This window comes from Mchenga conophoros, linkage group LG7, assembly GCF_057382185.1.
Source record: "Mchenga conophoros isolate Kocher_MC1m ecotype Shallow Benthic linkage group LG7, M_conophoros_male_GT1.1, whole genome shotgun sequence".
Lineage (NCBI taxonomy): Eukaryota > Metazoa > Chordata > Actinopteri > Cichliformes > Cichlidae > Mchenga > Mchenga conophoros.
The window spans coordinates 17,724,720-17,749,726 of NC_140532.1; the positions used below are offsets into that span (position 1 = coordinate 17,724,720).

A 25,007-nucleotide genomic window follows, 5' to 3' on the forward strand; every position below is an offset into this window, starting at 1 on the left:
TTAAAGCAGACAAAGACACAGCTGCCTCTCAGAGATGATGTCAGACCCAATGTCACACTATGTCATCATAATTCCTCTCCTTTAATGACTTTATTCTGTGATGACATTTTTATCTATCTATCTATCTATCTATCTATCTATCTATCTATCTGATATTTTTAAACCCCTAATATAAAGCAGATGTGGGGAAAACAGTTATGAGCATTCTGTCTGAGATTACATGACATGATTAAAAACAAAAGTTGTTGAAATTTTGTTGTTCTTAAATACTAAACATTCAACGTTTGTGCTTGGCATCAAGGTACATTATTGCCTGACATTGCCATTTGCACCAACACTGGCACACACAGTTCAAATGCAGTTCCCAAGCAATTAAAAGGAAATAACTAAAAGGAAAACTGACTTAACTCTCTCTCTTTTTTTATCTTATTTTGAATAAATAAAAAGCTGACTGACAGGAAATTTTATTACCCTCACAGCAAGAAGGCCCTGGGTTTAAATCCACCATTTGGCCTTTTCTGGCTGGAGTTTGCAGGTTCTCCAAGCTGTCTGCGTGAATTTTCATTTTGTGTGGCAGCTGAAGAGAGTTACGTAAATATTGTCATCTTACGTTTGGCAATGAAGCAACTAATCATGTTTTAAATTTCTTACACTGATTTACAGCACATCACGATCATTAGGTAGTGAAATAAAACTATAGTTGTCCTAATTCTATAAGAAACACCCCTAAAGACAGATGATTAAAAAACTTCTGCTGGTGTCTTGGCGCCCAAAACCACAGAATATATTTGGAAGTTCAGGGCATGGACTCCTACATACCTCCTACTACAAACCTGCTTTCTGGGTGCACACGGACGACCAAAAACTGAACAGACAAGCAGCAGTGTCTCACATTGAAGGACATGCACTAATAAATTTAATTATCTTCTATTTAGCTGTTTTTTTTTAATTATATCCTCAATCAATCACTTATTTGTCTGTTCGTCTTTACTAGATTTAGGACATGTTTTTTTTTCTTGTGAAATAAGGCATGACTGGGATGCTGCAGGAGATGATGCTGTGTCTAAGCAGTGCTCATTTTCCCCTCTCAAACTGATTAAGACCAATCCAGAGTTAACCTCGTCTTAGCTTCCTCTTGTAGGATTACTGCAAATCTGATGTTAATGACTGATTGTGGTGGTGATTATGATTGTATGTGTAAGGAGTGGTGGGGGGTTGAGGCGGTATTCTGGAGTGGGTGGTGGTGGATGGTATTTGAGCTTGTTTTTGAAGTCTACCAAATGGTTACTTTGTAGAGCACAAAGTAACCATGTCCATTTCTCCTCCCTACTTCACTGTGGCTGCCTGAGTATTAAAAAAAGGAGAAAAAAAGTTACTCAATTATGCAACTCACATCAGGCTAAACACAGAAAAGGAGGGGTTTCACTGACTTCCATTTCAGTAGCACCCTTAGGGAATTGTGGGGTTGTGATAAAAAGAGCAAAAGACAGTATTGGCCATTGGACTGGAGCAAAAAATCCCAGAATCTGCCCTTAAGAAGACTGTAACTTGACAAAATTTGATTTTGGTGGAATGAGGTTGGGAATCCTAAGAGGAGCAAGGAGAGAGAATGTGCTTGAAATTCATAAAGCAAAGCAACACTGGTTGCAGCAGTAACAGTTAGCAGCTCTGGCCACGTCCAAAGTATGATTTATGGGGAAGACGTCCGGGGTCCTGTGATTTACAGTGATGATTGGAGCGCTCATCAAGTGCATTCAGGCTGCTGAAATAAGATAAAAGAGAAGGAGGCCCGAATATTGTTTTTCAGAGTCTGCTGTTTTGCCATGTTGAACCAGTCTTATGTGTTTTTACAGTTTTTTACTCAAGTAACATTTCTTAATGAGGTAGATGAGATTCTTCTTCTTCTTTCACTTTGTACTTGAATGCTATAAGAAGGCTTTTCGTGGTATCCCCTAATCTCTTAAGTGCATCTATTAGGAACATTTATGATTAATGAGTTACAGCTATCTACAGTAGCAGTATAGCTGCAAAGTGGAGAGAGGAGAGGTTGAGTTCTAGTAAACGGCGGGTTTTCGGCCTTTCCCTGACACTAAGAGATGAATGTCTTCAATAGATGAGCAGAGCACCCCAGGTTTTCGTTCCACAACAGCAGTGTTGTTCTAGATTAAAATGAGTGTTTGCGTTGTTTGATTGCCGTTCACAAAAGACCCCCCACAGCACAGAAACTGGTGCTTTTGAAAAGTGTTGCTAGGATACAATCCAGCGTAAAGATGAAATCCCTTCTCTGCGGCTTTCGAGGAGCTGTGCAGCTCGGACATCATGTCCCAGCATACCGTGCACATGGTATGGTTTACAGTGCGTCTGCCTGTTTATGGCGCGGCTCATTTTTGTGTGCGTCCCCGCCATGCGTCGGCGTATTAAAACGTTTAGTCATACAGTAAGTCCAGCTTTGTTTGTGTCATGCAAAGCTGCCATATTACATGCACTCTCTTCTGTCATAATCCGTTTTTCTGTAATAAGACTCCATTTGTCTGGCGAGTGCTGATATTTCAATCCTACTGTCACACCTCTGAGTCTCTGCCAGCTGACACCTCAGGCTGTTCACAAAGAATCAATAGTGTCTGCCTCATGTTCAATTATACTCTAATCAACACTCACCAAACCAGAATGACCTCAGACAGGTCTGCTGGTATTGAGCTGATGCTCAGTGCTGTAACACCAGAAAATTAATATATGAGTGTAGACGAGGCCTCCAGGTTTGGGTTGATTGACAGACAAAACTGTGGAGTAAATTGGAGAATTTTCTCTGTGTTATTACTCTGCCGGCTCTCAAAATGTCAAAAGATGTAAAAAATGTTTTTTTCTTTCCCTGTGGGTTCGTTTTGTGGGCAGTACAATTTGAATTTCTTCTAAACACATGAACCATTTCCAGTGTGACCTGATTCTACACCCTTAAGTAAATAAAGATACTGAATTAACAATTTCACGCCAAATATTTTCCACCTTTATGTGATCTCTCCTCCGCTTCTTATCTCTGTCAAAGCTCTCTTTGTGTTCCCTCACACACACACAAACACACAGCTGTTGCTTTTCATATTGTGTTACTGGGAATGAGGCTGAGAGCTGGTGGCGTGGCGTTAAGATTTTAGGGGTAGTGAGTAAGAGACGAGACGCCTGCTCAGCTTAACCAGCGCTCAGGGTTTCTTCAGGAAATTGTCCAAATGCCAATCATCAGGTGTCAACCTTTCAAGGATCCGACGCCTTTGAGGCTGACGGGAATCAGAGACGTGGTGAAGATGAATTTTCACTGTCATGGTCCACGTAGTGGCGACAAATGGCTAGTTAAACTTGTTATGTGCTGTGACACAAGTTGATCGTGATTCTGTTTCCACGTTAGAGACACTGTAATGCTGTGATAAGAAGACTACACTTTGAATAATAAAAATGAAAAATAATAAACACGCACACACACACACACACACACTCACACACACACAGACTCAGAGGATAGGGAGAGAGAGAGCATAGAGAGTGATAGAGAGAAAAGGATGAGTCAAACCAGGAGGATCAGGAAACCATGACAGATACTTCTAGAGTATGATGTTTTTATGATTGATTGTGTTTATTATCCCCCTGTTACCTTACCCTGTGTTCTCAGGAGTGAAGAAACAGGTTGGGAGTGATAGTGGAAAAGAAGAGAGGAAAAAAGTGTGGTGTAAAGGAAAAGTATAAGGGAAAAATAGGCAAAAAGAAAGGGATAGAAAGGAGGAAAGAGACAGAGGAATGAAAACCCCAGAAATCCGTTATGAGCATGCACTAGGTGATGGGCAATGGTGAGGAAAGAAACCTCCATCAGTACCAGGCCATCTATCGCAACCGGTTGGGGGTTGAGGGGGAGAGAGGGAAAAGGGTGAAGAAGGGAGGGAGAGGGTTGTGGAGGTAGGTGAGAAAGGCAGAGAGGGTAATGGAGGGAGAGAGGAGGGGTGAAAAAAGGAGATGGGGAATAAGGTGGAGGAAGAGAAGGCAGCTTTTGTTCATGATTATGTGATGAAGCAGCAGAGGTCTTCTTCTGGAAAAACCTGAAGCACTTTTTTCTTCTTTTTCAGAAACTGTTCCTGGAGCTGTCAGGGGTTTTTTTTGCTTTTTTTTTTTTTTTTTTTTTTTTTTTTACTTAAACGATTGTTTCTGTGTTCAGCTCCTTGAATTTCTTGAACCTTTTGTCCAGTTCTTCAAATCTGGCTTTGTTTCAGTTCTTTGTATTTCTCCTCCTGAATTTTCTTTGCCTCATGCTTGTGTGTCTTCTTCTGTTATACTGTGCTGTGTTGTAACTCCTGATTTCTCTTCTACATTTCTTGAATCGTTCCTGTACTTTAAGCTAGAGTACTTGGAGCTGTTGTTTTTTTCCCCCCACAATTTCTTGGATCCTACACTGCATCTCTGCATATTTTCCCAGTTCCTCCTTTTCTTCTTTCCTTTTATTTTCCTGGGCTCCATGGTTTTTTTCCTTGACTTCATTATAAAAAAGTATTTTTGTTCTCCAAGTATTGGAGAATAAGTTGGATCGCCCTCTGCATTTCTTCCTGTTGCTCTTTCTCTTTAAGCATTTTGGGATTCCTTGCCAGCGTGTCATCAAACATTACTTGCAGCGCTTGATGCTTTTTATCCACGTCTTGGAGCTTGCTCTGCATTTCTGTGCGCTGTGCAGTGCTTCGTCAAGTATTATTTGCAAGCTTTCATTATTTTCTCCGTATCTTGAATCTTGAACTGCAGCTCTTTGTGCATTTCTTCAATGTTGTAGAGCTTGTAGTGGAGTTGTCTGTTTTTAATAATCTCCTGTTTCTTGTCTTTAAACACTTTTACATTTCTTTCCAGTGCCTGTTGAAATGAAAAGGCTTTCCAACTGTACAACATTGATTGCCAAGAAGTAGAGCTGGGCGATATGAGATTTTTTCATATCACGATATGTTTTTTTCATTTCAGGCGACAACGATATCTATCACGATATAAGCCAAATAACTATATTTGTAAGATTTAAATGTGCTGTTGCTCACAAGTAAAATGTGAAATAATCAGCAGCTTGTTTTTATTTAAATATTTATTTCCCATAATAAGTTCAACAGGGTAGATGTACTTAAGGAACATGAGACTTTTTCAGATAAATAAAGGCAAATATTGCAAACTACACAAAAGGCAGCCGCTAAAGCGTTTAAGTTTCAAAACAGAACAAACGAAACAGACTAAATTGTCAATTCCACTTAGAAACAAAATATTAATTCTAAAAATAAATCTTAGTTTGTTTTACAGAAGAACAGACAAAACTGACTAACTTTTGTCAATATCAAATAAACTGAGAACTAAAAGGAAATTCTCAATCTCTCCTTGTTGTATAGCTTAGCTTTTCAAACAGTTTTAACAGTTACTTTAGTCTGACAAAAGCCGAATGACGAATTAGCGCTTCCAGTCAGAGACTGAGGCTACGTCCACACGTACACGGGTATTTTTGAAAACGGAGATTTTCCTTTTTCGTTTTAAAAAATAATCCCGTCCACACATAAAGGCAGAAATGAAGGAAAACGCTGCTATGAACATGCCAAAGCAGCAGGTGGCGCTAGATTCCTAACCGTGCAGAAATGTTGGCCAATCAGAAGTCTAGAAGCCTCGGTGGGAAAAAGTAAACAAAGCTGGGGCATAGAAGCAGAACCGAGTCGTATGTGTGGAGGGACAGTAACTGTGTGTATATGTAAGCATTTAAACACTGCAGAGAGTAGAATTAACAGTAACAGTATTGTAGAAATTCATTTCACCGAAACAATAACGTGGCGCACAGTGTGACGCATGCACCAGTTTATTGTATTTCCAGACTTGCTTTCGGCACAATTTACAGTGCACGCTACTCTGTTTTTTGTCAGACTTGAAATAGCCGAAATACCTTCCAACTACGGAACTTCTATGGCTCTTCCGTTCGACAATCTCTCCGGCATTGGAACCATCATCTGTTTTCTCTTCGGTCACGCTCGGTTGATTTTTCTAGTCGGCACACTCATTTCCTCCATTACCCGCTGGCTGCTTCCCAAACAAACACACGTGCGGCTTGGCACTTGTGCTGTAGTAACAAGTCACGCGACATGACGCTGCGGCTGTGATTGGTTCGGCTCTGCGCTACTTAATTTAGATTGGCTGACCTTTTTTTATTTTTTATTTTATTTTTTTAAGAGGACAAGAGCGGCGAGGTCTATCGCGATAGCTTAATTTCTCTATCGAGTAAAAGTTATATCGCGATACATATCGTTATCGTTCTATCGCCCAGCTCTACCAAGAAGCTTTGTTATCACACAGAAATTATTGCCCAAACAGAAATGTTCTTATTTTTTGTGCCTAGTTATTCTTTTTCCCCTTTCGTTCTGTGTCATTTATCCTCCCCTATCACCTCCTATGTCATGTTTTAGTGTTTTTTATTCAGATCTTCAGGTGTTTTCTCATATGGATCTGTTTTCTTAGTTTCTTTTTGTTTATTCATTTATGGTTTTAAACTTTTGTCTCTTGCATTTTGAGCCTTTTAGCTCTTATTGTGTTTGAGTTGTAGATACTCTGTGATTTGTGATAGTTTTCCCACTGATTTTTTTATACTGTATGGTTACTTCTGTGTTCATTTGTCATCCTCTCAGTTAGTTCCTTATTTACTTTGGTAGCTGACTCTCTTCTTGGCCTTGTTCTTAGTTATATTTGTTTCCTGTCTCATTATCTTGACCGTCTTTAGCAGATTACGTTTTGTTAGTCATTATTTTGCCATAGTAATCAAGCCAGGGGTTGTTTTTATAATCTATCTGTGAACTTTGTACTGGCTACAAAATTGATGTTTCTAACTGTCAAATTTTCTGCTTTTTTTCCTTTTCTTCTTTATCTCTTTTAGGAAAAACAAGCAGTCCTGCTAATGTTCCATCAACTGAGCTTCTGGCTCTAACCCCACCAGGTGGTCCTCAATTCAACATCATGTTGCACCTCACCCTGCTGCTCCATCTCCTGGTCCTTTCATGCAGCTGTTCTGGTATGAAGCACATTAAACTCAAAGAAAATAGTTAGACAAACAACCTCTGAGGTTAATTTGAATGACAGAAATCATACTTGACACTGGTGATATGCTGCATTTAGCTGAGCAGTTGCTCCCTGACAAGTTTCTTTTCAAACAGTAATGCAACATTCAAAAGGACTTTGCCATTTAGCTTTGCATTTTGAGTACTGCTGCGTAAAAACCTGGTTGTCGGGGATTCTTTTGGCAGTAGCAGTTTGTCAGTAAATAGTGTCTCATGCACACTTTGACAAGCGGTTCCAGCTACAAAGCGTAAAGGATAAAAATCATACAGGTGGCTGGCAGCACGCATAGTAGCACACTTGTCAAAACTGGATTGTCAGTGTGTCCATGAATGAAGAGCAAGAATGACAAAGTGTGAACGAGCTGCTAAATGCCAGCTCCAAAGGACATTATGAAAACTAACGATGCTGGCAGTCATGTGTGCTTCAAGAAATTTTTTTTATAAAAATGTAATTTTAATCAATCCAGTTAAGATGGATTTTGTTGTAATGCAGCAGAGAAATCTTAACAGGTTTAAGTAGTTACAGCGTAGCATAAATTCAAAGGATGGCAACAAGATGATAAAAAATGATACGTAGGCTATATCTGATAGGCCAAAGCTGGCAGTCGTGTGCCTCTGAGGGCAGCATGTGGCTGTGCAATCTGCTGTGTTGGAAAGAAAGCAAAGTAGACAGAAAACAGCAGGCCTGAAAATGACCTGTCTAAAAAGGAAACAACCTTCTCTTTGTCTCTGTGTCCCTATACCACAGGCAGTTCTCGCTTGTTTGAAATTTGATTTCACATGAGCTAAAAAATCAGAGCATGTGGACTGTGACTCTCTGGGCTCTACACATCTTTCTCAAAATCATTTTACTATGATGATCGTAGCGTATGTGCATGTGTCCTATCTCCTCCTTAACATGTGAGTCAATCTGAATGGAATGTTGCACCAACATTATCACACATGCAGCGCTTATTAACTAGGGGTGCAACGATACACAAAAAAAAAAATTATAAATATATATTTTAACTCAAAAGTACAGTTTTTAAATTTAATGTTGCTGCAACAACAAGCCCCCGCGCTTGGGGCTGGACGGCATCAACACGTTAACAAGCTAAGTGCGCTAACGCAGTAGTTCCCACCCATGTAATTGAGCATTGCGTGGCACATCCGACATACTGTTTTACTTTTGTCCATGACGCGCTTACCTTCAGGGTCATGCTTCACTTGAAAACCAAGATAGTTCCAAACGCCAGATCTGAATGAGGGTGGGGGAGGTTCAATTTCGGGTAGCGTTGAGGCAGTTGCCATGTTGCAACGAGCTTAGCTTCTGTCTTGCTAGCTTGCGCTGTGCTCAGTGGATCTGCACTCAACAGTGCAGCCTAGGCGGAGTAGTCAAACGCAGAACCACTGAACGCTTAACACAGACAGAATCGTCAGAAGAAAAGTTGATAAAATAAATAAAAAAATTTGTATTGTTCGATACATATGCGTACTGAACCAAAAGCAGTGTATCGAACGGTTCAATATTGACACAAGTATTGTTGCACCCCTATTATTGACGTCTATTTGCTTTAAAAAAAAAAAACAACTTCACATATGGATATAGGGCTGTTCGATATAACGATATATATCGGATGAAGATATAAAAATGTCTATCGTTTAATTTTACGCTATCGTTTGTTTCGAGGTGTCGCAAAATAAACGTTTACGGCAATATTTTTTTCATTGTTTTGATGGTCACTGTAGTGGCTATATTAATTTCCTAAAGTTCTCTCTTTCTCTTATATTTAATATAACCACACTACGGACGGACAAGCGCCTGTTTTTATGCGTTGTCGTTAGCAACAAAGACGGTAAAACCACTGCGTGTCTGCTTGTTTATTTTCCACAAACCTTTCACAATAAAGCGCAAGATCCTGTTGAGATTTTTCAAAATAAACTGAATCACTTAAAAAAGAGTATGCAGAGTATCTACGGATGAGAAGCAAAAAATAGCCATCAGGTGCTAAAAAAATAAACCTTAGACTCAAACGTTAGAACAGGCTTTTCCCCGCAGCACGTCGTGTAATAAATACTCACAAAAGAAAACGGCGGCCTTTACAACTTATGTCTAAAAATATATCGTTTCATGCATCAGTTAAAACACTCGACTCCAGGTACACGACGCCCAGCTGGAAACAAGTCGAAGTTGAGCAAGTCGAGCTGCACGAGATTCACAGAATTTACAGAAAATGTTAAAGTTTTGTGATTTATATAGTTATCGGACGATAGATGTCTTATATCGGGATATGAGATTTTGGTCATATCGCACAGCCCTATATAGATAACATACATTAAAATTCTTTGGATTTTTATATTCATCATATACCCTGGCTCACAGGAGAGCAGCAATGTAGCAGAGAATTACTGTAAACCCTGAAGCATTTCAGTGTGATCAGTAAAATCTTGAAGTCATTTATAAAGCCAGTGATGAGAGTCTAAAACAGGGGTATTATCTTGTCTTTTGGTTTTTGTTTTGACGCCATTAGCTGTATTTTGTACCAGCTGCATGCATCGTACATGATTAACTAAAGTTCAAATCCAGGTATATGGCTGCTTCATCTAAGCAGACAACAGCCAAACAGCAGTCTCTGGTCTTTATTGTGGGTAGAGAACATTGGCTTGACATTTTAGTTTAGCCCCAACAAAGATTAATGTGACATTACTGCCATGACAGTTGGGCAAAAGTCAAGTACACACTAGCCTACAGCAGAAGTATAGGCAGTGAGTGTGTGCGTGTCTGTGATTCTGTGGTTCAGTTGGCCCATAATAAGACTTACACTGACACAAAAAGTATAAATGAAGTCTAAATATAGAACTGTGTTGAACACTTATGATAAATGTTTTAGTATCTGGTTGGTAGGACTGCTTTCTTCCATTCGGTTGTACTTTGTATTTCATATTTACAGAGCCGAGATTGTACGCTGGTTGACTTGACATTCTTTTGTTAAATGTTCCAGGTGTGTCTGTCATTGGGGAGGTACCTGACTTTTATGGAGGTAAGTGTAATTATATGTCAAATATAATTATCAGCGTATATTGTGCTGGGATTCCCTTTAACAAAAACATTCATAAATGTCAGAGATCAAGTTTTGAGGTCACAGAAAAGGCCACAAGCTTATGTGTCATGTGTTATGTTTTCTGAATATCTTTTGACACTTGGCCATAGACATATTTCTTTTGCCAATGTGCCTTTGAATCTTTTTGAGCATTCTAGTAAATGGAGACGGGTTATCAAAAGCAGGAATGTACCAAAATTCAAAGGCTCGTTTCCATCTGATTTATATTTTCTAAACCAGAGACTGTCTGCTCTGGCAGGTCAGTGGAGTTGTGGCCTTCTTGACAGCCTCTGTTTTTAGTCAAGGCTATGTTACTAGACTTTTTGAGAAGGGTTTTGATTTCTTTTTGCATTAAAAGAAAATAGCTCTAACTCTTTACTGGCATTTGCCAAGTTTTCTATTTGCTGTCCCTTCCTACAGAAATAAAAACACTTTGGTTCTTTAATGTGTTTATTCCTGCAAGACGTCAGGATGCTGACCTCTGCTTCACCAAATTTTACACAGCTGCAGATGCAGCTGACATAGTTCACGAGGACACGTTATTTTAAAAAGTCTTCTGGTGAGCAGACACTTTTCACATAAAATACAACTGCCTTTAAGGGTTCAGCATAAAAACAATACAGTGTAACTATTATAAAGCATAGCTTTATTTATAATATAAATACAACTTCTTTTCATTGTTCTCCTTAATTACAGTAAACAGTTCTCAAGCTTTTGTGTTACGTTGATCAACTCATTATTGCAGATACTCTTAAAAGCCAAGAGAGGAAGTAAGTGTGCTACAAATGGGCTTTCACTGTTTTTTGTCCAACCCCTGCCAACTGAAGTGGTCAAACTACCAGAGAATTTCGCTTTCAGGATTCCCATTCAAGCAGTGACAGATGGCTCCCTTTCTCGTCCACAGTGGGATAGGGTTAATGAAAAAACCCAGACATAATGTTTTTTCCACTGTTTCTATTTCTGCATTTCTTCTTCTTTCAGATGTACATTAATTCTAATAGAGATGGTTTGGATCCAAGATGTTATGCATATGAACCTAGGCTGGTATTTAGAGCTAGGGACTGTATTTGAGCTGTCAGGCTTCACCGTGGTGCTATTTGGGGGTGATAGATGAGACAAAGAAGGGAAATAATGTGCATTTCGTCTTCATATATGTAGACGCACACATACACACACACACACACTGTAAATGTAAAAAAAAAAAGTCATATTTACATTTACATAATTGATTGAGACAGCCTACATATTTATATAGCTAGTTTACGAACCATTATACTTTATACTTACTGATAGTTGATTATTTGGTCCTAAGGTAGGAGAGGCTGTAATTTCTGTTTTTTGACTTACTATTCGCCCAGTGTGCTTGTCTCTAGGAGAAAAATAAAGGTGAAGCAGGCTGTCGGCAAGGGATTAATTGGTAGAAGGAAGGCTTGCTGATTTGTTGCTTAGAAACACGTGATGCTGTTCGCAGGTTGAATTGTTGATGGCTCCAGTGAGCATCTTGTTTTTCTGTTGGTCACTTTTTGTTCTTGATGCTTTGCCATTGATTGTCTTTCACCTTTTCTTGAAGTATTGACCTTTTTTTTCTTATGTGTCCTTGTGGAGTATCACCTCCTGAACAAGCTGACATTATTTCTTCATGTTTACAGAAATAACAGAACATGATGTAGTTTGGGCTCTGCTGGCTGTTTTTTGATGCCCACATCAGTTGTTTTTAAGGTCACTCGGCACTGAAAGAAATGTGAGAAACTGCTGCTTAGGCTTGGTGATTTTGAACTCTTTGTCAAACCTGGATAAGGATGAAGGTGTAGTCATCGGTGTCGATAGCAAGTTTCTTAAAGGTCAGAACATTGTGTAGACAGCCTTCCAGCTGGGACACGCTGCAGAAGCAGGTTTTTTTTCATATAACTGAACTGCTTATCATTCAGCTCGTAGCAGTGTTTATCCCCATCATCCTGCTGTTAAAGCTAAAGTAGAGCTCACCTAATGCCTGCCTCTTTAGTACCAAGTGCTCACCCATTGTCGGGCTGAACGATGGCTGTAAAAGTATTAAAATCTTAATGCTGCCTTTTTAAATCACTTCTCAGCTGGACACACACATACAGAGCAAACTTTTACAGCTGCAGACTAATACGGAGATTCCAGTCATCGAGCATTACACATCAATGCGTATAAAAGTGAAAATCTTTGGACTCAAGTTCAAAGATGTATATTATCTTCGATAGTTCTGCTCTATCAAACAATATTTTCTTTCGAGTGCAGTTGTAACAGCACAGCTGGTAACAAATTAAACATACCCTGCATGACTGACCCTGGCCGTACCCTGGGCCATACCTCTGTGAGTACTTTGGCCTGCAGTGAGGCAAGTTTTTTTTTTTAAAAACATACGATTTTAAAAAGTAGGTTTTTCACTCCAGGGAGAGTTTGGTTTACCACCCTCGCTCATGATGTGGCTCGGGGGTTTGTGGGCAATTATTTTATTGCATTGTGCTTTTAGTGCCAGAAGGATACAATATGTTATCTGTCCCACTTGGACACTCACTTGGTCATGCAAACAAGCCATACTACAGATGTTGCTGTAAAGCACGGTTGTGATCAAAGTTAAATTCATTAGAGAATTACCTTCTTCTGGGATTTGGACTAATTATGTGATTACTGGGATACGACAGGAAAACTGCTTCAGAACATTGTTTTTTGCAGAATGGCAATGTGAGAAATGGCTGCAAATAAAATAAAGGCACTTAAAAGTGAAAAAACAAACAGATTTTGAATATATGTTTTATAATACTTCTAGCCAGCAAGTAATTGTGATTCAACTGAGATTATACCTAAAACCATAATGAATAATTGATGTCTCATTAGAAACCATTGCTATGAAAGATAACAGCCTCCTGAAATAACAAGCTTTGGTTTTTCAAATTCAAATGAGAGTCTAAGCTTACCTGCTGTTCGGCTGAATCAGACTGTCTGTGTCTGATAATGAAGCAGGTCCAGTGGAAGATCACTTCCAGCAGGCTCAGGAGACAGAGCGTTCCTGACTGTGTGTGTGCTTCTTCTCCTTTTGAACAGATGTGGCCTTTTCTTGAGACTTATTGTCCATGTTTCTTTCTTTCTTTGTGTGTTTTTGTGTGTAAGTAGGAGGTGGGATCACTCAGTTGACAACTGGGTAAATAATTACTTGCCAGCTAAACGGGAAGGCTCAGTACATCCAAGGCGAAGTAGTGCCAAAACGAGAACAGAAAGGGTTTTATGCAGGGAAAGAAGAGAACCTGTGAGAGATACAGATTAGGAAAGAGAAGAATGAAATGGAGTGACTAGCGACAGTATCGTATTGTGTTTTGTTTTGAACTTCGCATATTAGACTCCTTTGAAATGAGGGCGCAAAGAGTTTAGGTGGGGAGCTGAGAAAAGACCTTTTTTTTGCACAACAGTGAACACAAAAGTATTAAGATGAACATACAGCACTTTAGAAAAATGAATTGATTATTAAAGTTATTATGATGCATTATAATTGGCAAGACACATTTTAATAGCAGTACATCCCGTATTTGATTCAGAGCCACAAATCCCACCTGTGATAATGGTGTCAGTGTGCTTCATCCTCTAGAAATCCTTAGATTTTGTGCAAATGGTGCATATTTGGGTTATATAAAACTGTCAAGACATGTCACTAAGAAAAAAACCAAAACAGAACATGTACTGAATAAAGCAACCTTAACAACCAGAAAGCTCAGAGACCCAAGTAGTTGTGGAAGTAAATCAAAGAAAAGGGGAGCAAACCGTGACAGCAGGATTTAGATTGGAAAGGTGGTGGAGGGACAGAGGCAATCCAGGGAGAGCTTGAGACAGAGAAAATGAAACGAGGCAGGGAGAATGTAAGAGGCCCGTGTGTGTCTCCAGGCTGTGGGTCTTGTGCGGCCTGTTTAACAGCCCCCTTCCACCATCTGCCACGTCCCCCATTACAGGAAAAGCATAGGAACGGCACCAGTGCTCATGTCTGAGTTACACTTCAGCTGCTATTTCAGCACTGCAGTGCAGCCTCAGTGACTCCCTTCCAACCTCCACAGTCTCGCATTTGCAGTATTTTTTCATGACACCGACGCAGCACAGCCTAAGCCTAGCAGTAGAAAAGGGTCAGTAGATTCCCTTTACTCTACTGAATCTTATGTTTCTTTCATGTTTTCTGTTTCTTTCATTTCTTTTTTCACCTCTCTTGTTCCCAGAACATAGATCCTCACTTAATTTGCCTTCCATCAGCCCCACAATGGCCCATTTATTATATTTGTAATTTCTCTCTCAGTGGTAATTCAGAGTCCTTGGGATTTACATCAATGTCAAGTACTTGCACATGGTTGGCTGCTGTAGTGTGAGTGGGAGATGATCCTGTCTCCTAATGTCTTAATTGTTGCCTTCTGGTTGGCTGCGGAGGGTATAGCTAACTTGCAAATGTGGTTATAATTCTGCCTTCCTGCTTTTTTCTGTTCGTGACAGTCGAGGCAGAAGAATATGCATCTAATTTACTGGTTAAACTGCATGATCCGTTTTGGATATTCCTTGAAAATAGCCAGCAATCACATATTTGACTGCTGGAATGTGTACAGCTCTCGTTCTATTTTGTTGTCACGCTACACAAATATACCCGACTGCTTTTGTGATGTAAATTACGGATAGAAGGATCCTATAAATATAATGGTCCTTTGTTTGGGTTTCTAAAGGTCGCAGAGTCTGTCGATGTGACATTTTCAGAGTGAGCGAATCTGTAAGTACTGCCCTGGATCGAAGAGGCGCAGGATATCGCCGTCTGAAAGAGCCGGCCTCTCCCCATTGAGGTGTCAGCTGTGCTCTCTTAGAACTCAGAGACGCGAGGGAATAACACACATGTGCGCGCCCGCACATTTGTATTGCCGCAGTCACCTACACACGCTCTTGATCTGAGAGAATAATCAGCATTTGGGAACATTTCGCCTCATTGCTTATTCATAGCCTGGCATTGTGTTTATGTCTTATTCATGCCTTTGCTCGTGATGTCTGTCTGTTTTAATGAGTAATTGGGGCTAATTACGTGTGCCTGACGATGCTTTAAAAGGAAGCTTGAACCAAGAAACGCGTTTTCATCGAGGAGAGCGCTGAATCTGAAATTTCCTGTGCTGCGCTTCTCCGCAGCGCCGAGGATGACAGATACGGTATGAAGCAGGTTTGGATTATGCTAAGTAAAGTTGGCATTTCCACTTGGAGGATTTGTATTAGTGTGGAACAATAACATATCCACTGGCAACTGATAAATGCGTCACTCTGGTTTGGCACCTGACTGAGCACATCTCTGCCATAATTAGTGTGAGTTTGTGGTTTGGAATAAAGCAGAGGCTTATTACCCTGTGTCGATGCCTGAAAGAGAGTTTGTGCGGACTCAAGAATTAGATTAGTTACAGCTACAACTGGGATTTATCTAAACCCGGCGTCTAAGCTAGAGGTGTGCATGTCTGTGAAAAACGCAAATCAGGCTGACATATTAAATGGCAGGTCCTCACAGAGGCAATCTCACAATCTAGTCAGCATGTTGTTTTAGTTGTTGTTGTTTATTTGTATCTTTTCTTGTGTTATTTCTGAACCCAGTTCTCTTGTTTTTGATTAAACTGCCCCACAGCTGACAAATGGGAGACAAATGTGATGCTCTTGAAACTTGATTTCACTTCTCTGTAAGACTGCTCTTAGTTATTAACCCTTGGTCTTGTTTGTTTGTTGCCTGCAGATGAAGTCACAGGTTACGGACCAGTGTTTGAGGAGCAGCCGGTGGATACCATCTACCCTGAGGAGTCACCCGAGGCCAAAATTACCATGAACTGCCGGGCTAGAGCCAATCCACCTGCCACATACAAGTAACATATGCTCCGCATATACACTACATGCTGTGCATGTTATGTGCCTCTCACCTCTCACAATCCCTCAGACTGTTTTCTGACCTGCTGTCAAACTGCGTGCTCACAAAGATGTTACCTTAATGGTGATGAACAAATAAAATTCTGAAGCAGATTTAGCAAAAATAACTTTTTTTTTTCATTTAATTTTTTTGGACTCAAAATTTAAAGTGTTTTAGATCATCTGTTTCAATTTAGTCGCAAATACATGTAAATTAGATTGCTCTGCATCCCTTAAATCGGTTTCACTGTCAAGGAGCCCAGAATTAGATGTCAGAGGGGAAGGAATTAGCTTTGACCGCAGCTGGCATTGAGTGTTTAAGAGGGTTCATTTATAGTGCACTCTCTTCTGCCTTTCAAAGCATTAAAATTTGTCATTTTTTAATAGAGAAGCCCTCAGTTTATGAAATCTGGTAAACTTACGGTAAAAGATCAGCTTTAGTGCAGTCACTTGTCAGACTTTGTAATGTATGTCAGTGCTTCAGATAAGTTATCTGCTCGTGTTATTCGATGTAAAATCAACTAGAAACAACAAGAAAAAGAACGCGACTCTGACTCCTTTCAAACAGGGCGGCTGTGCTAACCCTGATCGTTTGTGTTGCAGGTGGAAGCTGGACGGCATGGAAATTGACTTGGATGCAGGGGGTAGTCACTACAGTTTAGTAGGAGGAAACTTGGTCATCAGCAAGCCTGATAAGACTGAACATGTGGGTCAATACTCCTGTTTGGCTACCAACACGTATGGCACGGTCGTAAGCAGAGAGGCCTCTGTCCAGTTTGGATGTAAGCTTTCCATTTACAGTCTGATGTGTAAAGCATCTCCTATTTTTAACAGCGCTGCCTTGCTGTACTTTCATGCATATTATGCAAACTGAAATGACAAGGACAACTGGGACAAATCAAATTCAGTATGACAAATATAATTTGTGAAATGCTAATGCGCTCAGAGATCACAACTCATTTCCAAAAGAATCGTTGATCTTTATACAAAACTTACACCGTAAGTGTCGTTTTGCAGAGATCTTTAAAACATGTGATGACGGGATGTAATTATTTTCTCTCCCCTTCTCAGATCTCGATCTTTTCTCATCGGAGGAGAGGTCGTCAGTGTATGTCAAAGAGGGACAGGGGGCCGTGTTGCTCTGCGCTCCCCCACCGCATTATCCAGGTACAACATGTGAAGCCTTAGCCTGCTGTTGCTGGATGTTCCTAAAAAGAATGAGCCCTAATATTTTGCAGCATTAACATCTAGTTAATTACAGAAGACCGTAAACAATATAGACTAGAACATAATCCCTTCACAAAAACCCGAAAGAAATCTGAACCCACAAAACTCTGGGACCAAGACAAGTCGTATGGAAAATGAACAAACTTGCTTGCATTGCTTTAAGTTTTACTCTGGTCCTTGACACAGCGACTCTGTCATGTTAAATAATTGTGACCATTCATGCACATATCCTCACTGCTGTTTTCATGAACTTGGTGAACTGAAATGAATTAATCAGATATTTTGTACACCGTTGTTAAGGACATGGTTAGCTTCTTAGCTATTAAGATAAAGAGATTGTTGTCTTCACAAGCTTACCAGATCATTCAGAGTGCCCTTGCTTCACATCCAGCCTCCTTCACTGTTTCAAAAGCAGTGGATAAGCCCAGACTCTTGACTGACAGGTGCCTTTTGCTGTTCCTCTTTCTGTTCAGCCGAGCTGTCATTCCGCTGGATCCTCAATGAATTCCCGACCTTCATCATACCGGACAAGCGACGTTTTGTCTCCCAGATAACAGGCAACCTCTATATCTCTAAGGTGGACTCCTCGGACAGAGGAAATTACTCCTGCATCGCCTCAAGCCCGTCTATTTCCAAGAGTGTCTTCTCCAACTACATCCCCCTCGAGCCTCAGACTGAACGTTAGTACCCCGGTTTCTACTTCTTGTTGTCTATTTGTTGTTGCTTTTGACTCTGATTGTTGCTAAAGTAGTAGTAACAGACTTTTGGGTTCTGCAGCTTAACAGAAAGCACAAATAGAAAATGGAATACAAAATTATAAAAAAGGTTCCAAGAATTCATGCGTAAAATACTGTGTTTAATACCAATTTATGCTTGCAATGTACAGCAATTATGTCAGTAAAACGGAGGGATTCAACAGGGATTAAATATGTGTCTACTATAAATGCCACACTTCCTCAGATGTGGTTTCCTGTATTAATTCTCACATTATTTTGCCAGTGAGGTGTGATTATAGGGCAGGACCTCAAGTGTTAAGAGATGCTTGAAGACAGGAAGTGACTAAAATGCTGCGTCGGCTGCAATTCTTTCCTCCTGTCCCTACTGTAGCACTGTGTTTAATGACAGCGTTGCTTGCTCTAAATGCATTAAGGTCATGTCCCTGGTATTGACTTTTTAAATTAAATTTACAGAACTAAATGAACTCAGTAGTAGACTGACACATGATGCTTGTTTTGAGACAGAGCCAGCCGGCTACAGAGGACAAGAGGAAACATAAACTGTGCCAAAACGAAGGACAGAAACTAAAGAGATGTATGTGCTCTTATTTATTTAGGCCGTATGTTTCTGAACAGCTTGAAGTAATGGGTTCAAAAACCAAACTAAGCAATGTTAACATTTTTCCTTAAGGGGTTTCCAAGAATCCATTAGACGTTTACTTTCATCGCTGTCAAACTCTGAGCTAGTTTTACTTGTGGCAAGCATGTGTTGAATAGTAGAACACAAGCTAGAAGGATTTGTTCCATCAAGGGGGCCGGGGACAGAGCTGAGCAGTTGTTTGGGCTCTCTCAGGCATACATGTATTATGCCGTGTCTTCTGGGTATGATGTTACATTATTTACCTCTATCTAATTTTTATGTGTGTGTGTGTGTGTGTGTGTGTGTGTGTGTGTGTGTGTGTGTGTGTGTGTGTGTGTGTGTGTGTGTGTATTTGTCCAGGTTTTATGAATGTGTATACAGAATTTTATACATTCTGTTAATGTGTTTAAGCATGTAAACATGAGTCATGCTTAGGGCTCTAAATAAAGCTTTTATTACATTCTATAGGCATTTCTTTCACTTTAATGCTCTGAGTATATGATTTCACTGTGTCCCATGTGTGTTCATCAGTCAGCAACGGCATTGTTGTTGCTTATATCTTGTGTTTTAACCACCTGATTACTGATTGCTATAGAACAGTGGTTAAACTTAAAGTAACTCAGTTGATAAAGAAACAGCAGAGTGGATGAGACATTCAGAAATCCAGGGCCCTGGATCTAGTCCTGGACCCGAGTTTTTAAACTGCAAATTACAAGTAAGGATACCGAGTAGGAACAGATTAATACTTCTTTGTAAGATTAAAAAAAATGACAAAATTACATTCACAGAAACAAATAACCTAATCACACACACAGTATGGGATATAAGAGTTCCATATATACGCATTATGGTGAATCTGGTGTGAGATTTTCAAAGAAAACCTTGAGAACAAACACAAAATTATTTTAAAGTATTTGTTTTGTTAGCATCTATAAACTGGGTTAAGAATCAGAACACATCATAACTTGTTGCTCTTCCACTCAGGTCCTATCAGGAAATACCCGGCTGACCTAAGAGTCAAGTTCCCTGACACCACTGCTTTGGTGGGGCAGAATGTCACCCTGGAGTGCTTTGCTTTGGGGAAGTAAGTAAGAGAGAATATGGGTAAACAAAAAATGCTAGATTGTAGAATTTCACACTAGCCAGCTATGTAGAGGTAATCCGCAATAAAAACGACTCTTAAAGGAAAGTTTAAGTGAATATGAACTCAGTTTCAGAGGCTGTTCTGCTCCGTTTACAATGAAATCAGATCCAAACATATCATTCTGTGAGCTCTCAAAGTTCTACAGCTGCTGACAAATGCTCATGAAGTCACATGATTTACAACCCATGTTTCAGAATGATAAGTATAGTGGAGCATGCAACAAGCGTTACAACTTATGCCTGCTCGTGCATTATTTTCCCCTGTGTGCCCTTTTCAGTCCTGTCCCTGAGATCCGCTGGAAGAAGATAGACGGACATCTGCCGTCAAACCACGAGGTGCATATGACGGGGACTCAACTGCATCTGTACAACGTGCAATTTGAAGACGGTGGCACCTATAAGTGTGAGGCGATAAACTCGAAAGGAAAGGACTACCACACCGCTCGCGTGTCTGTGGAAGGTCATTTGAAATTTTCTTGTCTTAACTTATACTGTAGTTTTCCAAAGTCTTTATCAGTTGTATTAAATCTCTCCTAGGTGTGCTTTATGGGATAAACTCGTCAGCACTGCTATTATTAGCACTGTCACCAGACAGGGTAAATCTTAAGATTTTCCTCAAACCCCTTATCTAAATGTTCTCACTTGCAGCTTTTCCAGAGTGGGTGGAGCACATCCGTAGCACTGAAAAAGACCTCAGGAGCGACTACACCATGTCCTGCAAAGCCAGTGGCAAGCCTAATCCACACATCCGCTGGCTGAAAAATGGAGAACCGGTATTATTCAGACTCATAGATTGTTATTGTCTTGTAACTGTGAATGCAAATGAGCTATGACTCTAAAATGCTCAGAGCCCTCTCGGTGGCTGTCTAGATCTCGTCTCTGTTCGGTATGCAGCCAAGGGTTGTTACAGGAGCACAGCAGAGACAGGAAGCTGGCACTGTGGGTAGACATGGTGTCAGGAGAGTTCAATAAAAAGCACCTTTTGTTTTTGAGCAGGTGCCAGCATGTGTTGTGTAATGCTCCATAGAAGCAACTGTCATCAGGCTCGAAAATGCTCTAGAGAGCAGCCAGTGACAGAAACGTGGGGGAGGTTGCTGGATGTATCATTATGCATTAATGAAATCCTCTGCCAGGCAGCTGAACTGCAGTAGCCATCATGTCAGCCATCATCACTTTAATTATGGCCATTTGCTTTGTAACAGAACTCAAACATTATGGGAAAAGATGCTTTATTTTGTTTTACTTTGCACTCCACAGGTTGACAGGAAAGAGATGAGATTCAGCAGCTTGACATTTGATGATTCAGGGATGTACCAGTGCATAGCAGAAAATCGTCACGGAGTCATTTATGCCAGCGCAGAGTTGCGTGTCTTTGGTGAGTCAAACAACTATCACAACACCCACGGCTGTGTCACGTTTCACGCTAACTAATAGATGCTTATTATGACATGGTGACTGTGCTTAGCCAGAATATGTATATATATGTATATATATATATATATATATATATATATATATATGCGTGCGTTCCTGTGTTTAATCTGTGCTCTACCATGTTTGAGATGAATAACCGACACTGTCACTCCTCAGACTGTGCTCCCACATTTGAACACAACCCAGTGAAAAGAGTGCTGGCAGCCAAAAATGGCCGGGTGGTGATTGAGTGTCGACCCAGAGCGGCCCCAAAGCCCGCCTTCTCCTGGAGCAAAGACACTGAGCTGCTTTCCAACTCTACCAGGTGAACAGTCTCTTTCTGTTTGCCTCGAATCTGTGAATATTTTATACATTTGTATTCATTCTCAAAGGCTGGTTTACCAGAGAGTTCCTTTGTTGTTTTAATTCCAATATTCATCAACCATAAACTGTTTTCAGTGACTGCCTGACACATCCGGGTTACATTTATCCATGGGGAAGTATTTGGGAATAAAATGTCATTTGGTGCTGACTTAGTTGTGAAAAATGTACACTGGCTTGATTTTGGGGATCTAAATAATCTCTAGATCTTCTAAACCGACTAAATACTGTCCACAGAAAAATTCTTTCGTCTTGTTGTTTGTCAGCTTTGCCATCACCAGTGGCTAACATTAAGCTCATTCTCAAGATTAGTGTGGCCGGCCTGGTGTGTAAAACCCTGTGTTGTGCTCCTCACTGGCAAAACAAGCCTAATCTGTAAGCTCTGAGACCCCCAACAACTTTTCTCCCACCCTAAATACTTCAGAGTGGGACTCACTTGAAGGAGGAGCAGGAGGGAAGTTATTGTGGAACATATGCATCCTAATACTCTGGGTGGGGGCAGAGTGGCAAGGCTGGCAGGCTGTCTCTCATGCACTTATATGAAAAAAAAAATGAATCAAACACTGCTGCCTTGCTGTTAGTACAAGCTTCCAAAAGTTCTCCTCCTTTCTTTTTCCCTTGGCAAACTCAATATCCATTAAGGAACTGACACATATTCTGAGTACTTTCATATTTTTTTAATAGTCCACATATCCCTGGACTACACACTGGGCTACTGACCTTCATATTGTGCTAATAATTTTACACTGCATAATGCTTTCTCCTGAGTGTGTGAACTATTACTTCTGGTTTCTCCACAGGGTGTTCATCTGGGAGGATGGAAGCCTGGAGATCCTCAATGTGACACGAGCAGACGAAGGCAGATACACCTGCTTTGCAGAGAATGACCGGGGCAAGGCCAATAGCACCGGCGACCTGTTGGTTATGGGCAAGTTCCAGCTGAAGAACAATGTTTAATGCTTCTCTTTGTATCCCTGATGTTTCCAGGACAGCTGTGACTTGCTTTGACTGATGTCAACCTTAGCTGGCAATCATTCCTGCCACTCTCAGTCCCACCAAGCAGTAGCGACCTCCAAATGTCTGCTATCGTTGAGTTATGGCCCTCTTTGCAGGCTGATAGCAAGCTTTCGTGGGACATTCAGTCGTTACCCAAGGGCAATGACACGAGGTTGCTTCTTTAGATTCAGCTTAGCCCCCACACGTTTCAGTGAAAAAGAAGAAGAATAAACTGGGATTGTCTGATAGAATTAAGAAAAAAAAATCCCCAGAGACTGATATGAGCTTTGTTTTCCTTGTTGTTTGTTTTCTTTAGATATGCAGTCAGAGCTGTCAAGCTTTTTATTCTGTGTTTTTACACTTAGCTCGGTTGGTATGGATGTGCAGCTCTTTTCTGCCCTCTTCTGGCTATTTTTGATATTTCAGAGTTCTCGCTTTTTTTTTTTTACACCCCAATCAAATACTCTACAGTTGATCATCTTTGAACTGTTTAAGTCTATTTTTTTATATAAGGAATCTGCTCTTTCTTTGATTTTCATTTAATCAAATTACCCACGAGTTAAATAACTGACTCTTTTTTATAATCCCTGAGACCTGTTTATCTTCCTGTTTTTCCCCACAGACTCTACGAAGATCACCTTGGCACCATCTAATACTGACGTTAAACTGGGAGAGAATACCTCGATGCAGTGCGCAGCATCACACGATCAGTCTCTAGATATCACCTTCATCTGGTCCCTAGATGGCCGAGTCATTGACCTGCACATAGACAGCCAACATTACGAACGCACCACAGTGAGACATCATGTTGTTCCATTTATTGTTTTTGAATAACCCAGGTTTGGCCACAATTGAAAACTGAAAAAAATCCCCTTGACCTAGAGTTCACGCACATCCTAAGCATATCTGAGGTCAGGTTGATGCAATACGTGGAATACCTGGTATGGAAAAGTACAGTCGGATATAAATGAACATGACTCTAAAATTCATTTCACATACCTTCCTAGGCGGGAATAGCGCACGGTATATCCGTTTAATGGCAATTTCTGCTAACATCTGTTACTGTTGACATGACCCGCTCTCTCTCTCTGCCTCTTAAAGGCACTAACCATAAGCTAGTGGTTAGCTTTTCTCATTTGTCACTCCGCCTGCTAGGCAAACACTATTATGACTGTGATTGATGACATCCTGATTTTTGCATGCAGGGATGATTTTCCCCTCGTAAAAACAGGGTTCAGTTCCATTTGATACTGTTTGTGTGGCATTAGCAAGACTGCTAGTTTGATGTATTTTTAAAGTTGAATCTCATATTCAGTCAGAACGTTGACTGTTCAGTGTGCTGAGCTCGACATTTGTGAATGCGAAAAGAGGCTTTGTTTAACTCCCTGCCCAATTCACCTCGATTGCTTCAGTTACTAGACTGATACTAATGTGCCATTTATCCATATTTTATGATGTTTGTCAGGCTGATGCATAGTGTATACTTCTTCTAAACTTAAGCATTGCCTCTTGTGTTGTTTTGATCAGAATGGAAGCTCGAATGGCGAGCTGCTCATCAAGAATGTTCAGCTGAAACATGCGGGACAGTACACCTGCACCGCACAGACCCCTGTGGACAATATCACTGCTTCTGCCCACCTGGTTGTCAGGGGTGAGTCAAGAGTCATGTATGTAAAATGTCTCAAAGCATTCAGCTAACTAAACAAACACATAATGTATAGTATCTATGAAAGACAGATTTGTTTTGTTATTTCACATGATATTTATGTAATTTTTCTGCACAATTCTCACAGTCTTAGTGTGTGTGGGCCTCCGTTGGCAAATAGTCACATACTCCCATGCACTAATCAGGATTAAGTTACATTACAACATGTTACCTAAAGTCAAATGGCAGCTGGTGCATTTTTACGCACTGTCAATCACATCTGACAAAATAAGCCTGCAGGGCCCTGTCGAAAAAGATTAGCTCATGTTTTTGAGTCTTAAACTCCTATGTTTAATGGTTGTTGCTCATTTATGTATGTTTAATATTACAGGAAAAATTAGCATCCAAATATTTTGCTGCCTTGATCATGCAGACATTGTCAAAATAAAGCAGAAGCTTAAATGACAAAAAACCACACAATTCAAACAAAAGTAGAAAAAAACCCTGGTTCCTTCTGCTAAATTTCAATGTTCCCAGGCTCTTGTTGTTAGACCTTTAACATGCAGGTAAAAAGTGCACATACGTTAAAAGAACGAGGCTCAAAGACAGTACAAGTACTGCATTTTGTGCAGCGCATGTTTAAAGAGAAGTAAATCTCTCCCGAGCAACCAGACCGTAGAACTTTTTTTGCCAGATAATCTGTCAAACCCAAGACTGCATGCTAACAAAAGTGAGGGAGAAAATGTTTGAAAAAGCCGA

General features: G+C 40.3%; 1 protein-coding gene across 3 annotated transcripts in view; it reads left to right on the top strand.

Annotated features, from left to right (window-relative positions):
- Positions 1-25,007, top strand: part of cntn1a (contactin 1a) — a 61,172-nt gene that overhangs the window by 26,255 nt on the left and 9,910 nt on the right. For 2 of the 3 annotated variants that reach the window (XM_085282687.1, XM_085282688.1), the window contains exons 2-15: positions 6,911-7,045; positions 10,073-10,111; positions 15,921-16,047; positions 16,691-16,869; positions 17,159-17,254; positions 17,788-17,994; positions 19,655-19,754; positions 20,092-20,273; positions 20,462-20,586; positions 21,071-21,188; positions 21,404-21,551; positions 22,408-22,535; positions 23,226-23,398; positions 24,131-24,254. In XM_085282687.1, the coding sequence (XP_085138813.1) occupies positions 6,991-7,045; positions 10,073-10,111; positions 15,921-16,047; positions 16,691-16,869; positions 17,159-17,254; positions 17,788-17,994; positions 19,655-19,754; positions 20,092-20,273; positions 20,462-20,586; positions 21,071-21,188; positions 21,404-21,551; positions 22,408-22,535; positions 23,226-23,398; positions 24,131-24,254 (1,801 nt within the window). In that variant the 5' untranslated portion in view covers positions 6,911-6,990. Of the gene's footprint in view, positions 1-4,993; positions 5,741-6,910; positions 7,046-10,072; positions 10,112-15,920; positions 16,048-16,690; positions 16,870-17,158; positions 17,255-17,787; positions 17,995-19,654; positions 19,755-20,091; positions 20,274-20,461; positions 20,587-21,070; positions 21,189-21,403; positions 21,552-22,407; positions 22,536-23,225; positions 23,399-24,130; positions 24,255-25,007 lie in introns of those variants that run through there. The other variant, XM_085282689.1, reaches the window with a different exon arrangement.